At 31.3% G+C, this 17651-nt stretch overlaps 3 protein-coding genes across 5 annotated transcripts in view; 2 read left to right on the forward strand and 1 right to left on the reverse strand.

Moving 5' to 3' along the window:
• The window catches only part of LOC136076619 (uncharacterized), a 33988-nt gene extending 17597 nt beyond the window's left edge, over positions 1–16391 (forward strand). The window contains exon 2 of the mRNA XM_065789908.1: positions 12725–16391. Within this exon, the coding sequence (XP_065645980.1) occupies positions 14297–15370 (1074 nt within the window). The 5' untranslated portion in view covers positions 12725–14296 and the 3' untranslated portion in view covers positions 15371–16391. The remainder of the gene's footprint in view (positions 1–12724) is intronic.
• Positions 60–12105, forward strand: LOC136076618 (uncharacterized). Of its 3 annotated transcripts, XM_065789905.1 has the most exons (8): positions 4513–4543; positions 4634–4726; positions 9037–9094; positions 9191–9337; positions 9410–10578; positions 10695–10856; positions 11217–11568; positions 11979–12105. In XM_065789905.1, exons 5-8 carry the CDS (start codon positions 9645–9647, stop codon positions 12058–12060), a joined length of 1530 nt encoding a protein of 509 aa, XP_065645977.1. In that variant the 5' UTR covers positions 4513–4543; positions 4634–4726; positions 9037–9094; positions 9191–9337; positions 9410–9644; the 3' UTR covers positions 12061–12105. The 3 variants fall into 3 exon arrangements, with proteins under 3 accessions (XP_065645978.1, XP_065645977.1, XP_065645979.1); XM_065789906.1 differs by lacking the exons at positions 4513–4543; positions 4634–4726 and adding an exon at positions 60–3879; XM_065789907.1 differs by lacking the exons at positions 4513–4543; positions 4634–4726 and having other exon boundaries at positions 7649–9094.
• On the reverse strand, positions 279–2150 carry LOC136076842 (uncharacterized). The gene has a single exon (XM_065790424.1). The coding sequence runs from the start codon at positions 2148–2150 to the stop codon at positions 279–281; it is 1872 nt and encodes a 623-aa protein (XP_065646496.1).
• Positions 16392–17651: the final 1260 nt, after the last annotated feature.

Genomic DNA, 17651 nt, shown 5'->3' on the forward strand with positions numbered 1-17651 from the left:
ACATACATACATACATACATACATACATACATACATACATACATACATACATACATACATACTGTAATATTAATTCTATATTTGTTTTTCTCACACACTTTGTAAATATCTTTACTCAATATATATACATTTGCAAATACCCCCGAGGGTATAATAAACATTATAAACGTTATATACAATGTAATAAATGACACACCCACAACGTTCCTTCTGTCGCAATACAACAATAGTTTATATATAATACAGTTATTTACACTAATTACAACACCCCTTGATCTCTAGATCACAAAGTCCGCATACTTATTCGGAAACCTCCGCACTCGCGTCGATCTTCGGAGATTTAGGTTATCCGCGATGGGTTCTTCCGATTCTCTGATAGACAAGTCAGCTACAATGGGAGCAGGACGATCGTCCGACATGTGTCTCGGCAATCCATCGATTTCTACCGAAACTCCTCGTCTTTCATCTGAGACTCTTCCTCTGTTCCATTCGCTCGTGCATTTTGAGTCAGGTGGTTTTACAAATACTTCTTGTCCTTGTGTATAGTTGTGGAGAACTTCCGCGTTAGTTTTGGCAGAAATTGTGTGTGGTTTCCACTCGTAGGAAAATATAGCTTTGTAGGGGAGCGATGTTTCCTCACCATTATTTCTGGGAGCTATGTTATACCAATATACCATTTTTAACGGGTCTTTGCCACTTCTGGCTTCTATGCGCTTGATTGTGCGATGATGACGTTCAACAATTCCATTTCCAGATGGCCTGTAAGCGCAACGAAACAAGATGGACACTCCCCAATCTGCGCATAATTCACCAACGAGTTTTGAGCGAAAAGTCTTGCTGTTGTCAAGTAGAACTTGCCACAGAGGTCCTCTTTCTCGGAATATTTCTTCTAAATGGAAGCACACTGTTGTTTCTTTCTCGTTCTGTAGCCTTCTCCAAATTGCAAACTTGCTCCTTTTTCCACAGTCAATAATAGACAAGTAAATCTCTGATTTGTAGTGGGTTATGTCAATAGCCAAACGATGCCAGCTCTTTCCAACTTCAAGATTTCCTTCTTCCCATCTAATCGGCGCAGGATCCACCGATAAACATCTTTCGCAACTTTTCACGACTGATTCAACGTCTTTTCTGCAAACTTTCTCCTTCGGATATGTTTGTTTCATCAAATAAAGTGTTCGATTGACTCCAAAGTGATGAAGATTATGAAACGACTTCACATCAGGCGGTACAATGTTTGCTGTCATTGCAGAATGGTTTGCATGCAGCCAGTTCTGTGGTACCCTCGTAAGAGCATCGGCTTTGTTTTCTGCTGACTTTACCAGGAAAAGTTTTAATTTTATATTGCACTCCTTTACAAGGTCTTCAATTAATGACAACCGGCGACGGACAAGTGGTTCTCCGAGACCGTGTACTCGAACGGGTTTGTCACCGATAATTAAGGATCTCAACCAACCGACAACAGTAGCCGAATCACACTTTATGTTAATACATTCGAATCCCCATTTTGTTGCTAGATTAATTCCTTTTATCACGGCTTCTAACTCTGCAAGATTAATGTGAGCCGTATCATCTTGTTTCCTCAGCCACGAACAGTCTTTTACTATTTCCCCAGCCACTTCCAAAACTATGCCAACAGCTAAACTGCTTGCATCGCACCACACTGTTGCTTCAGAAATGTTTTTGACGTTCCATGACCCATGAACGGGATCTTCCTTTGTAAGTCTTTCATTCAAACTGCTTACTAATTTAACAACTCGTTCGTTCACCAAAGAGTCCCATCCACAACTACTCGAAACTCTTTTTAGATAGCTGCACGAAGGACGCAGACAATTTGCTATTGGAAAATGTCCGGTCAGCTGTCCGCACCAAGAAAAGATTTGCCGACGTGTCATTTTTCCTTCCGGAACTTTGGGTATGTTGTCACGTTTCCAACGGACTTGGTTGCATTGTTTGTACACTCGCAATCCAAGCACACGACCACCGACAAGTTTTTCTGGCAACTTAGAATCCAAGCCATATTTTTTCAAGAGTTCTTGAACTCTGCAACTTGACACTATGTTGTTATTGACAATGATATCATCAATAAATGAATCCGTCCCAGACTCGACAAACTTATCTAAGGATAATACCTTTTTTAAGATTTTAGTCATTAGACGAGGATACTTCACTCGTTTTTTCTTGAGAAACAGCAGTAGCACCGATAGTTAGTTGTTCCACATTGAAGTGTATGGTTTCGCCGTCTCTCCCGACTTGGACACCTCCAAGCAGTCGTATTGCGTCCATACCAAGTAGCATTTGATATTTGGGAACAATGTCTGCCACCAGGCATTCCAAATCGATGGTGGTATCATTTATAGAAAGATTAACAACAATCTGGTGTTTTATTTCAATTGAGTTTCCATTCATCATAACAACCTTTTCTCTTGCGAGTTTGACATTTTTTGCGTTTACAATTTCCCGACTTAAAATGGATTTGGAGCATCCAGTATCCAACAATGCTTTTATTTTTCTTCCATTAACATATACGCAGAGAGTTGGCGGTTTTAAATTTTGTGGGAAGCCGCTCGCACAAAAACGGGTGGCTTCCCTTCCACGTTTTTTGAGTTCGTACACTTTTTATAGCAGTGCAGGGCCAGGTGATTGTCCATTCCACATACAAAGCACCTCTTTTTGTCAATTTCTTCGCTACAATTTCGACTGATATGTCCATCCTCGCCGCAATGGTAGCAAGTTATGGTCTTTCTTCCGCGTCCTTGAGGAACCTGCCTTTGACTGACGGCAACAGGATTCACGCAACTAACAAAACATGATTCTTTACGACGTAAAATTACCAAACTTCTTGATTTTTCAGCGATCTGGTACAGCGACATTGTTGATATTGAGCATGCGGTTTGCAGCTGTTTTCTTGCTTCGTCAGGTAACCCGAGAATGAATGCGCACCTTATCCACTCTTCGCTTACGTGAGTTGATATTAGCTTGCTCAGCCTCGTTAATTCTGCGAGATATACGTCAACAGACTCGTTCTCTTTAAGACGGCGATTTACGAATTCTTCGTATGCTGTTAGCGGAGAAGCAGAGAAGGCAGTAGTCAGTGCATTTTTTACTTCTTTGTAGTCTTCTTTTATTTCATCACTAAGACCTTGATAAACGGCAAACACTCCACCGGAGAGAAATAATGGGAGCACCACATGCAACTCGTCAACTTTTTGAAGTTTTGCAACCAGTTCCAATTTTTGTATCCATTCTGAAAACTCACCCGAACCATCGTATTGCGACACCAAATCTGCAAACTTTATCACTATACTCATTGCCGAAATAGCTTGTAATATTAATTCTATATTTGTTTTTCTCACACACTTTGTAAATATCTTTACTCAATATATATACATTTGCAAATACCCCCGAGGGTATAATAAACATTATAAACGTTATATACAATGTAATAAATGACACACCCACAACGTTCCTTCTGTCGCAATACAACAATAGTTTATATATAATACAGTTATTTACACTAATTACACATACATACATACATACATACATACATACATACATACATACATACATACATACATACATACATACATACATACATACATACATACATGCATACATACATACATACATACATACATACATACATACATTATAAACCAATTAATTTTGAAATCTATTATTGCTTATTAATCGCTATTGAGAAAGCTAAAGAGTTAATGCATTTAAAACCGAACAAAAAACTGCTACAAAAAGAGTTGATTAAATCCACAGGTAAAATTATCACTCTAAGAGATCTTTCAAACATTGCTGCTTCATCTAACAAAGTTGAAAACAGGAATAATATCACAACCTTTGTTACAACTTTAAAAGACAAATATAGTAAGTAGTCTTATGAACTGATAATGCTTCTTGTTTTTTATTTTATTTTTTTTTTCTCTTAAATTTGGCATGTTTTTAAATAATGTTTCTCCATTTGTTTCTGTTTTTATTGCTCAATAATTTGTAATTTATTGACTTTATAGTGTTTTATTAGGTCAAATTTAAACTATATTTTCTGAATCTTTCTGGTTTTGTTTAGAAAGCTAATAAATTGACTTATTAAATTGAAAATAGGGATTGTTGTTGCCATATCAGTCTCAGCTTTAGGGTGAACAGTTTCAGCTTCAACTTGATGCTGAACTTGAAGTTGATAAGGATTATTATAATCAGCTTGAGAGAGAGTGAGTTTAGGAGTTACTCCTAAAGTTTTGGAGTAACTCCTAAAGTTTAGGAGTTACTCCTAAACTGCCTCTCAAATGATTTTATGCAAGTGATACTAAATGAATAACTTCTAATTTTAGATGATTAAATTTTAAAAGTTTATTTTTAGATCTAAAATTAATTAATCTAGATAAATTGTTTACAGTGATGCAAATAAAATTATATAATAACTATAAATATATGTATTATATTTAGTATATGTAAATATATATTCTAGGAGTGCACCGATCAAGTCTTACCCGAAAGGGTGTACGGTCGCACGCCTTGTTTGTCCACATTTAAAGTAATTTTTTTGGACCAAATTTTTTTTAACTAAATTTTTTGGAGCTATTTAAAACTTTTTTTTAAGTTTTTAACTACATTTTTCAAACAGAGCAATTGTTATGTTCATTATCTCCAGTATTTCGTATTAACGCTGGAAATCGGGCAATATAAAGGAAGTAATTTCAGACTGGGATCAAATGTGGTAAATACATTTATAAAAAAATCATGAATTTTTTTAGTTAATTTTAGTTAAAATATACTGCCTTTTTCCTCAAATTGTATGAAATTCGGTAGCTAAAATTACCTACCTAAAAAAAAGAATACAAAGTTTTAAAAAAGTTTTACAAAATAAATATTTTTTTGGAATTTACTATTTTTAAGTTAATAATGAATAAATTATAAATGAATAAATAAATGAATAAAATATAATGTTTTATTTCGTTACAACTTTGTTTCTTTTTTTTTTAGAATTGGTTTTTTTCTAAGTAGATAAGTTTACCTTTTTACCACAAATTATTGAAACGCTTTAAAAGTTAAAAGATGCGAACTGCCGTGGTCAGTGTGTCTAAAAAAATTGCTTTAAATGTGGACAAACTTTGTGTGCGACCACTAATCTTTTAGTCTTGTCCACGCAAAATAATTTAATTTGAATAGGATGCCAGGTAAAAAAATTTTCATTTTGAATGTCTTGGGATGCCAGCTAAAAAAGCCTGCTTGATTTTTTATTTTCTATGATAAAATTTAACAGATGTTTAGATTTTACTGTACAGTATCTACATAGGTATCTATTGTTTTAGCTTTTATTACCAATTAAAGGGCAACAAATATTCATATATTTTTTGACTTTGTTTGAATTAATTAATATAGATAGAGATGTTAGAATCAGAAAATAATTTAGGCTGATTAAGCTTCAACTTCAACCTGACACTTCAAATCAGCTTTACCCTGAAGCTGATTGCCAGAAATCAAATAAAACTTTCGTAATGAAAAGTTAAATTAAAAAATGGTATGTAATAGCAAAATTTGATAACACAACTTTGTTATAGTAATAGCTGCTTCTAATGTTTTTATTCAGCCATTCAGAAAATGTTTCTAAACTTTATTTATTTACATAAATTATTTTTAATTATTATTAAAACAATCACTTTTTTTATTTTCAGATGCTAATGTTGAAGTTTTATTAGATTCTGACAATAATTTGAAAGGGATTTTTTTCAAGACGATATTATGCACAGTGCGTACAATTCATATCCTTTGTTTTGATGCAACATATAAACTGTTACAAATTCGTCTGCCTGTTCATATTGTACTTTGTGAAGATAGTTGTGGTTAATGTGTTTCTTTATACATTAATGATATGGTTGATACATCCCTAGATCAACTGTTGTAAATAATATTGATAACAGTCAATTTAGGAATGTATCAACCAATCACAAAATGTATAAAGGAAATGAACAAGTTTATATATTCATATACAAATATTTATTTTTTATGAATGAAGACTTTAAAGGTTGTAGGTTCTAAGTCTTTAAGGTTAAGAGTCAGAAAAACATAAAAATGGGAGAGCGTTCCAAAAAATTGAATTGTAGGGGGAAAAAACTAGACAAATAAAAGACCATGCAGTGATAAATACAGTAAAAACTTATGACTTTACTTAATGACGAGTCAGATGAGTTTTGGTTGCTGGAGCTAGAGCTAATAGCTTCTTTGAGCAGGAACCATGATAGTATTTGTAGAAAAGAGAAAGAAAAGCAACAATATGACGATGTGATAATGGTTGGAGGTTGGCTGCAAGAGCATGGCCAACTATGTTTACAATGCGTTTTTGCACCTAGTTTAAAAAAGAAAAAGCATTATTAAAAGATTTACCCCAGATATGGCAACAGTATTCCATAAGCACAATAAAGAGGCTAATTTTGCAATGGATTTGATATACGGTTTCCAAGAAAGATCGGAAGTAAGAGTTAATCCAAGAAGATGAAGAGTAGATGACTCATCAAGTACATTACCATTCATAAATATAGGAAGATCTAAATTATTATGATAATGATTGACTGAAAAAAGTTGAGTTTTATCTGAATTAAAGTTCACCAGCCACTGTATGCCCATGCTGTAGCAGAAGTGATATCCTTCAAGCTCATATGCCCCCTCCAAGCATTCAGAGAGTGTTGGCTTCTTGTCACGATAAGAATAAATGGTAGTATCATCAGCAAACAATGCCACCTAAGATGTGAGAATATCTGGAAGATTGTTAATATAAATTAAAAAGAATATAGTGCCAAGGATAGAACCTTGAGGAACCCCTGAAGTTACAGGATATAAAGAGGAGTGCTGTCCATTGAGGACAAATTTTATACTACGATTGGAAAAAAAGGACTCAATAATCTTAAAGATGTTACCAGATACACTGTAAGAAGAAATCTTATGGAGAAGACCAGCATGCCAAGCTTTATTAAAAGCTTTAAATATGTCAAGAGCGATAGCCTTAACCTCTCCACCTCTATCTAATGCACGAAAAACCCTATCTTGTCCATATTGATGATCAAAAAGTAAGTTATTTGATTCATGATGATAGATTAAGTGTTTGTTAATGAAAGATTCAAAAACCTTGCTTATGATAGGAAGAAGACTAGTGGAAAGGTAGTTAAACAAGTCGGATTGCTCTCCAGAGTTTTTGAAAATATGGAATTTTTTCTTACACTCTTAAAAAAGAAATTATACAAACCTTCCTGCAAATTGCCTTTTTTTCAGGTAACGTAACTTGTTTGTTAAGGCAATTAGCCGGAGCCTTAACAAACAAGTTACGTTATCTGAACTAGTTCAATGAAAAAAAAAACTTGTGCGTTAGGTAACCTGAACTAGTTTGGTAAAGTAAACTAATAGTAAATAATATTTAATAAAGCAACAAACTTTGATAAATTTTACGTTTATTATGCTATTAATTTATTTTAGATTATATACTCCTGAAAAAAAAAATATGCCTGCTCTAAAAAAATTAATTACCACTTGTTTTGTTAAATTTTCAAATTAATAATATTGAATTGTCATCCTATTTATATATAAGTTAAATTAACCTGCCAAACTTTTTTTTTAATACAAAGTTTATATGCAGTTGTACCAGTAAACTGGTACAACTGCATATAAACTTTGTATTAAGTACTTTTGAATCAGAAAATGTACTTCATAGAAAAGGGACATGACATTTGACAAGAAATACATTTATAAATCATTTCACATTTACAATTTAGCTTTAAATGCACGATCATCTTGTAATTGACAGATTACAAGATGATCGAACGAAACGTTGTAGCACAATAAAGTATTGAAAAAAATTTGATGATTTAATTGAAACATTAAGTAACTACTAACGTAACACATCTTAATGAAGAACCAAAGGTAAAGATGTAGAAAGAAGAAGAATTGCACACATGCAAATTCATGTTGAATATTTCAAAAGGAATGTTATCTGGACTACAAGCAGTAAAAGAGTTTAGTTGAAAAATGGATGTCTAACTATGGGTTAACTTGTTTAATTTGAATAGCAAGAAGGGTGTTGCAATTAGAATCAAGTGTCAATCTAGAGAAAAAGTTATTTGTTAATAGTTCTGCCTTATCCTTAGGAGAAGTAAAAGAACAGACCCATGAATTAAAAATGAAATGTTATACTTAAGTTTGTTAATGACACTGTTAAGGATTATACTAAAGTCTATAGAGCCTAACTTCTAAGGTAAGGTACACTATTTTGTAAACTAGGAATAATGATACTTAGCATTAAAAATCACTTTTTACATTGATTTCTTGCAATATTAAATATGAGTTTGTTCTCATGAGAGTTGTTCTTTTAGAAAAGATGAAAAGAATGATTACAATTAGATATAGCTGCTGCACAAACAGGCGAGAACCATTGAGTAAAATGGGGCTTGACTTAAAACCTGAAAGAATCAAAGCTTTCATAGTTACCATAATCCAGGAGGTTATATAGGAGGAGCATGTTTCAGCAGAAAGAGAAAAGTCATCAGCCCCAAGTGCATCATAAAAAAAATTGCAAAATGAATTCTAGTCAGCTTTAGGTTAGTAGTAAGTATTGCAATGATAGGGTGAATCCGAAGAAGAAGTACAAGACGAAAGATTTATGGAAAACACTGCATTCGCGGAACCACCTAAAGGAGAAAAAGAAGAGACTGTACGCAAGCTAGGGTCAGGTTTAAGACACATATCAAGGAGTTAAGGTAAGTGATTAGGTTGTCTAGAGAAAAAGTCACAAGTTAGCTATCTTAGTAACATATTGAGAAATACAAAAGTCATTGTAATGATGACAGGAAATGCACTTCTTCTTGTCTTTGCTTAGAAAGCGAATCCAACTAGACAGCAGGACATGGAACGGGTTGGACTGGATTTCAGGTTTACAGTAACTGGGTGATCATGGTGACAATATGCCAACTAACTTTCTATATTTTGCATTTGCATTGTTGCTAAATTGTTTTTTAATTAATGTTAATTTTACTAAAATAGGTGAAAGTGAAGTAGCTGCCGTTGGTTTAATTACAAATGAAGATGCGACATCATTGAGGTTTGACTATTTGTGTCATAACATGTATGTAAAGATAGTATTTTTTATTTAATGGTAATTTTTTTGTCAAAATAACTATCTTTATAATATTTTTAGTTGGTTTGTAGAAACATTTAAAAGAAACAACTGTTTCTGTCCTAAAACTAATGCCATAATGACAGACAAAGACTTGATCGAGAGAGATGTTGTACGTGCTTCTTTTCCTGATGCGTCTCTTTAACTTTGCCTATTTCACACTCTTAGGTAAAATAATCTAGTAACAGCTAGTTAAATGTTACTTGTGAAAATAGTTAGTTAAAGGATTTTTATTTTCAGAACTTTTAATTGTGAAATTTCTTCTGTAAAACTTGGCATCACAAGTGGGCAACAAACGTCTTGTCTAGAACTCATTCAAAAATTAGCATATGCAAGATCAGAGGCCCAATATAATGAATTTTATGAGATATTTGTTTCTTCATCGCCAACTACAGTTCTCGACTATTTTAATAATAATTGGCACAACATTCGTAATGAATGGGTCTTTGGCTTAAATTATGCATGTGCTAATTTTATGAACACCACTAACAACCGTCTGGGAAATTTTAATGGAAAACTGAAAGAAGTTATTGACTTTAATAGTATGTTAGAAAACTTCCTTGAGATTTTATATGTTTTATTAGCCTCAATGCGAAATGAGAGAGATCACAAAACTATTTTCAAAATGCAGAAAATTTGTATTGACTTTTTTGAACCTAATTCTGCTGAAACAGGTTATAAAAATTTTCTGACAACATATGCATTTGAGCAAGTATTGAAACAATTTTCCTTGCGTTCTGAAGTACATCTTTTTTGTGACAATGAAAACCATATAGTTAAAAGCAGTGAAGGTATGCTTATAGTCACTTCTGATATGTGTGGTTGTACATTTAGAAAATCAATGGGTCTGCCATGTCACCATATCTTTGCAGTTCGCCAGTTGCTAGGTTTGAATTTGTTTGAAGCCAAGCTATGTCTGGAAAGGTGGACAATGAAGTATTATCGTCAGCATCAAAGAGTTTTTAATACTTTTTCGGAAACTAAGGAGTCTTGTATGGAGATTTGTGTTGCTCCAAGAAAAAAAACAATTCTTTCTCAGCACGAAAAATTCAAACTTGCACTTCGTACAACTTCAATATTAGCTACATTAGTTTCAGAGTCAACTGGACCTTCTTTTGAACAGAGAATGGAACTTCTACAAGAACTGCAAAAGGGTTGGGAGCATGGCAAAGTCATGGTATTAAATGAACTTGATGAGACAGACTTAAAGGTATCTGATATAGTCTCAAGTCAAACATTTTCAGATGCAGGAGCACCAAACAATGTAGACCTTATTAAAAACTCTAACAAAAAGGATAGAAATGAGATCGATTTCAGAAATGAGTCTTCAGAGCAATATGTTACTGCCGATAATTTGCAACAAAACCAAGAAGAATGTTTTGTTGTGCAGGACAAAGCAGGTGTTCTAGGTATATATAAATTTCAAAAAAATTATATGCAATTGAGATTGATAATTATAGTAAATAGAGTTTATTAATTATGTAAGAATAGGATGGAATTATAGCATTTTGTACATTTATTTTAGATACTCAGTTAAAAAAGATTTGCTTGCCTCAAAGTGTTATCCAATGTGGACGTGCAAAAGGTGCTACTCATATAACAATAGGTCTTCCTAAAAAACGTCTTTGTCGATCTTCTGATGTGCCATTTCCTTTTATAAAACTTGAACCTGTTAAAAGACATGCTTGTATGTTAAAAATATTGTTTTACATTTAAAGCTAATAAATAACAAGTTATTTTTAAAAGTTTTTCTTTCTAATTTATATTAAGGGTCATCTATAAAGAGTTTAACTAGTAAATTGTAGTAAAAGATTTTTTTCTAGTACTAAAAAGATTACTTTTCTTGCACAATTTTAAACTTATATGTTTAATGATAATCACTGTGCAAAAATGGAAATGGTCTCCTATCTATATTAAAAAGTCAAATACAGCATGACATACTTTATTGGTGACCACTTAATTAAAATTAATAAATGTTTTAATGAATTTTTTTATTAATAAATGGTTTTACAGCATTAGTTATTAAGATTAAATGGTTTTGTTATAGTGATGCTTAGTTGGTTTTTAAAAGCTGACGACGTACAGAAAGCTCTTTCTGGTACCCTTATCAATAAGAGTGCTGTAGAAAAAAGACCGAATTGTATTCCATCATCTATACTTGATGAAAGTTCATTAGAGTTGCTTTCTTCATTGCAAATATACTTTAGCTCAGATGCATGGAAAGCACTTAATAAAGTAATCAAGGCTAAAAAAAATCAACATATCTGGCCATGCGCTGTTTGCCTGATGAGCACAAGCGAAGAAAATAAAACTGGCAATGCAATAGCATGTGATTCATGCTTGTTGTGGTCACATAAAAAATGTGTAGGACAAAAAGAGAATTCCTTTTTAAAAGCAAGGTATTGGTTTTGTCGCACTTGTTATGGAAAAAAATGATTTAAGTATTAACTTTATAATTTTTGTATATATATATATATTAAATTGATTGTTACAGTTTATATAGTTATATTTAGATAGTATTATATAGTATGATTGTTACAGATTATATAGTTATATTTAAATAGTATTATTTAGATTGTATAGATTAGATACAGATTGTAAAAGTATTTATAAAACCTCAGTATGCAATGTCATATTTTATTTTTTGAGCTATTTTTTGATCCAAGCTTTAAGATAAATAAAAATCTAATCTTATAAAATAAAAAGAAATAGTTTTAAAGAAAAAGAGAAAGAAAAAAAAAACAGTTTTTTAGTAACAACATTTTTTCCTTTTTTGTTTTATTTGTTTTTTGTTTTGTATTTAATCTAGAAATATGAAATGCCAAGTCCTATGGTTTACCTTCTCGTGGTGCATTTCGTTAAATAAGTTACAAAAATTTTATACTTTGTAATTTATAAACTAAAAACCAAGGCAATATTTGTTGAAGTTATTTAAAGTTTGTGGAGATGCAATTCCTTGCTTTGTCCAACCTTTTAAACTATATATATATACACATACAAACATAAATATATATATATATTTATATATATATATATATATAAAAATATATATATATATATATTTATATATATATATATAGAGAGAGAGAGAGAGAGAGAGAGAGAGAGAGAGAGAGAGAGAGAGAGAGAGAGAGAGAGAGAGAGAGAGAGAGAGAGAAAGAGAGAGAGAGAGAGAAAATATAACAAAAAAAACAAATATCTAACTTGAGCTTCTACTGCCAGGTTCCTGATAATACTGCTGAAGGAGAAACTGACAGTAGAAGCTCAAGTTAGTAAAGTGTTATTTTACTATAAATATATATATATATATATATATATATTTATAGTTATTTTACTATAAATATATATATATATATATATATATATATATATATATATATATATATATATATATATATATATATATATATATATATATATATATATATATATGTAGATTATGTAGATTCAAGTATAAATAAACCTATATATAGAATATGTAGATTCAAGTATAAATAAACCTGCAAATAAAAAAATTTTTATACCGTCATACTAATGATCAACGCCAACGCACAGTGGGCCAGTAGGTGGACAAACTGGGAAAAATTTTAGTTGTCTAATCTTGAAAACCTATTTAATTTTAGTATCTACATATATTAGGAGAAATCTATTGATAATTTATTTATATTAAATCCCTTACTTACCAGGACTCTAAGCATTTGAATATTGAGATTAAAAAAATTTAAAAAATAAAAAAATTATAAATAAGTAATTAACGGTGACATCAACGTTGTGTTATATTTCAATTACATCTACGTTTTTGAAACAAAAAATTAGTACATGTTATTCTAGAGTATTTAGAGATAAGAAATACCAATGTGTGAAATAAATTTGTCATAGCATGTTATCTCAGTTATACTTTGAAAATCACAGATTGAAAAAAAAAATTTCTTAAGAAACTTATTTTTTGCCGCACAATAACTAATAATTACCACAATTTGCCATGTGTTGTCTTATATTTATTTGAGCTATATGATGCTTCAATCGAGTTTTAATTGATTGCTCGTCCCCTTAAATCCCCGTTCAGATTTTATGTATGTTTTAACTTGGTTGCTATGGTACTAAATTTTGCATAGCAACAACTCATTTTTACATTAACGTTGTTTTAACAGTATTTTACTTGCGCTAAATACACAATATTGGGGGTATGTATTAAAATGAGATTCAGAATTCTTATGAGGTTAACTTTTTTTGGTTACTATGGATACCTTACTTTGCATAACATAGCAACAACATATTTTCGGTAGTTGTTAGTAATTTAATTACTAACACTGACAGTAATTTAATTACTTTTAATTTTAATTACTAACACTTGTAGTAACTTAATTACTAACAAGTATTAGTAGTCCAGGCGGCATATATATTATAACATTTTACTTTTAAATACAAAATACTTTTTACAATAATTATTTAGATATGGTTTTGTTAAACTTAGACATTCATAATTTTCTCCAAAAAAACAGTCTTAGTATTTCAAAACAAAATATTACTGAAGATATATTAAAATTTATTCAGCCAAAATTTGCTGATTTTAAAGACGTTGATTTTAGACATGCTGTTCAACGATTTGTTTACTTGTATAAAAAAAAGTGGAAATCTGCAAATTATACTGTGAAAAATTTTGAAAAGAAGTTTGTGAACTGGCTTAATGAATATTTAATTGTCAGAAAAAAAGACAATGAACCAACTGCAAGTAGACGTGGTCGAAAACCAGTTGCATTTGATAATAGTTCTAATAAAACTAAAAAACGGCGTGTATCTTGTTTAATTGAATCTCATTCATCCAATGAATTATTTTTTGCTGCTAATAAAAAATTTTGAGATGAATCTGTTGTTATTGCTGCCAAGAATGTTTTAAATATATCAAATACAGATAAAGCAACTAAATATTCAGCAGACGAAGCACTGGCTTTAATAATTGATGCAAGTCTGACAAAAGCTTCCTATCAATTGATTAGAAGCGGAGCCTTGGAGAAAGAATATAACATCTACCCCGCTTACAATGATGTCAGAGATGCAAAATTGAAATGTTATCCTGCAAACATAACAGTGGAGGACTATTTAGCTTCAGTTCCTTTAAAAGATTTAATGACTCATACTTTGCAAAGAATCTGTGCAGTTCAGGAACCTGTGCTAAGGCACTTGATATTGAACGACAAAGCAATAAAAACAATGACACTAACGTGTAAGGCTGGTTTTGATGGTGCTACTGGCCAAAGCATTTATAAACAAGTTTTATCAGAACCCGACATTAACAGAGATTTAAAGCGTGAAGAATCATTATTTATTAGTTGTCTTGTCCCATTGGATTTGACTGGATTTAACAACAGCAACGAAAAGGTGCCTATTTGGAGAAATCAAAAGTCGTCCTCCACAGCCTATTGTAGACCCATAAGATTTGCATACAAAATGGAATCCAAGGAATCTGTGATTGAAGAAGATCAGTACATTAAAAGTGAGATAGAAAGCTTGGGTATGATTTTATTAGAGGTTTGCGGATCTTCTATTGAAGTGAATTGTATTATTGAACTTACAATGATTGATGGGAAGGTTCAAACAATATTATCTGAAAGAAATAACTCATACCAATGCTGTTCAGTGTGTGGTGTCTCTCCAAAAAATATGAATAGTCTTGATATCCTTAATATAGATTATACTAACACAGAGTTCAAATATGGTCTTTCCAGTCTTCATGCATGGATTCGATTTTTTGAGATGTTATTGCACATTGCATATAAAAAAGAAACAAGAAAGTGGCAAGCAAGATCTAAAGAACACAAAGAAAAGGCATCTGTAGCTAAACAAAAGATTCAGACTGATTTTATGAACAAAATGGGACTTGTTGTTGATTTCCCTAAAAGTGGTGGTTCTGGAACAAGTAATGATGGCAATACCTCAAGGCGTGCTTTTGCAGCATATGAACAAACAGCTGAAATTCTGGGTATTGACCAAAACCTTATATTCAGATTTTACATTATCTTGGTAACGCTCTCTTCAGGATATGAAATAGACTGCTTAAAGTTCAAGGATTATTGTTTTGACACTTTTAGACTATATGTGTCCCTTTATCCATGGTATTACATGGCTCAATCAGTTCACAAAGTATTGATACATGGACATGACATAATTAAAAGCCTAACATTACCCATCGGACTTATGTAAGAGGAAGCTCAAGAGGCTAGAAATAAAGACTTTAAATCTTATCGCGAAAATTTCAGCCGAAAAACATCCAGAAAAGCAACAAATACTGATCTTATCAATAGACTCCTAGTTTCCAGTGATCCTGTTATTTCATCATTGCGTAAATCAACATCACACCAAACAAATCATAAAGCATTTCCTTCAGATGTTTTACAATTACTTAAACAATCTTCAAACGGTATTATTGTTTTATAATTTTTTGATGTAATTTAAAATTGATAACGTTTTCTTGCACTATTTTTTGCTTTTATTATTCCTAAAACATTATTTACCTAAATACTCAATTTTTATTCAATATAGGTGGGTCAAAAATCCGATAAGATATTCAAATATCAATTTACCACTTTGTAACTAAGAAAAGTATCCGGTAACTAAGCAATATAAGTATCCATAACAACTAAATTTAAAAAATTATCACTTTTGTAAGAAGTGTGATCTCATATTGGTACTCATTCCAAATTTAGTGAATATAGCACTTATAAAATATCTGCAGATAACAAAAGTAGGTTGTTGCTAAGCAAAATAAAGGTATCCATAGCAACGAAATAAAAAAATATTACCTTCATAAAAAGCGCAGACATCATATTAATACTCATACTAATTTTAGTGAATATAGTTCTAATATTAAATTAGTTATGAATTTTGTCCAGTAAAAGTGCATTCTGGCCGACTGTGCAACGCCTTAATGAGTTATAAAATTAAGAACATTTGATTAAGGTGTCGTGCATAACTATCAATTAAAATTAATTAATAGTAGTTTATTTGGCACTTTGCCTGAGCTGTGCCAAAAATATTACGCTAGTGTTGTATCATCAGCAAAGTGTTGTACCATCAGCAAAGTGTTGTATCATTAACAAAGTGTTGTATCATCAACAAAGTGTTGTATCATCAGCAAAGCTGTGCCAAAAATATTACGCGGATTTGAATTGTGTTGTCATAACAATTACTTTTATAATAATATTGATACGGTCACACAATTTGTCTTAGAAGTTTACTTAAGTATTTCTTAGAAAAATAAAAACTACCTACGGCAGTTCTGTTTTGTAATAAATTAAACTCTTTTATTAGGTTAATAAATAATCCCATGAGTTTTTACTTACTCAATTACAGTGTAAAAATATCTGAATTTATTTATAAACGAAGTATTTACTATACGCAACCTAATGGAAGTATACAAACTCTAATGTGTGTATACAAACCTAATGGAAGTATACAAACTCTAATGTGTGAACGAAGGTAGATGGTCGATTAATGTTACACGCTCACAGCAAGTATTAAAGACCAACGTTTAGAAAAGCAATTTTAAAACAATCAGTTTAACTAGAATTTAGAGGAACAGCAAGTGATTTAAGGAACTTTATGAAGGAGAACATTCCGAAGCAGAAATTGATCTAACAATCTTGTCTATTTTATCATTATCGTATACCCCATTTAATACGTACACCCAATTATTTTATTGGGTGTTTAAAAAAATTAAATAAAAAAAGCGCATACGCGTGCTATTGCATTGAAACCTTTGAACCAAACAGATTGTAATTTTAAAAGTAAAAGTTTACTGTTTTATATTAAAAAATAAAATTAAAAACATTTTAATTCCACATTGGACTTTAATTTGTCATTATACTCTAGATATATTAATTTTTTAAAACGTATGTGTAAATTATTTTTTTAAGAAATATCTTAAAATATTTTACATATTTTACATGTTTTAAACGGCAGGCTAACAGTATTTTTATTCTAACAAAAGCGCTTTTTATTGGTTGATAAATTCTATTTTGACACGTGACATTCTTAGCCAATTAAACGGACTTTCGGTAGGCAAATTTTTATTTTTTTGGCTACCGACTTTCGGTAGGCTATCCACGGCGATACTTAAACTATATAATTTGGAACAAGATGGCGACTTTGATATTTTTTAGCTTAGATTTGTGCCCGTAAGAAATCGCTCCCGTTTTAAAAGAAATTGTTCCTGTTTTTAGGAAATCGTTCCTGTTTTTCTTTAAGAGTCATTTTTTGTAAGAATCAGGCAGTCAATGGAAGTGACCTCCTCCAAATTGCTTGAATTTTTTATATATTGATCAGAATATAGAAAAAACCTGTTAGGGAAAAAAAAAAATTTCAAAAATGCTTCGTTCACTCGGAATCTGGGCTTAAATTTTTGAGATTTTTTTAAAAATTTTTAGAAATTTAGTTTTTCCCACCTTTGAACCCATTTTTTTGGCAAGGCAAAAAGTTGCACATA

This window comes from Hydra vulgaris, chromosome 02, assembly GCF_038396675.1.
Source record: "Hydra vulgaris chromosome 02, alternate assembly HydraT2T_AEP".
Taxonomy (NCBI): Eukaryota; Metazoa; Cnidaria; class Hydrozoa; order Anthoathecata; family Hydridae; genus Hydra; species Hydra vulgaris.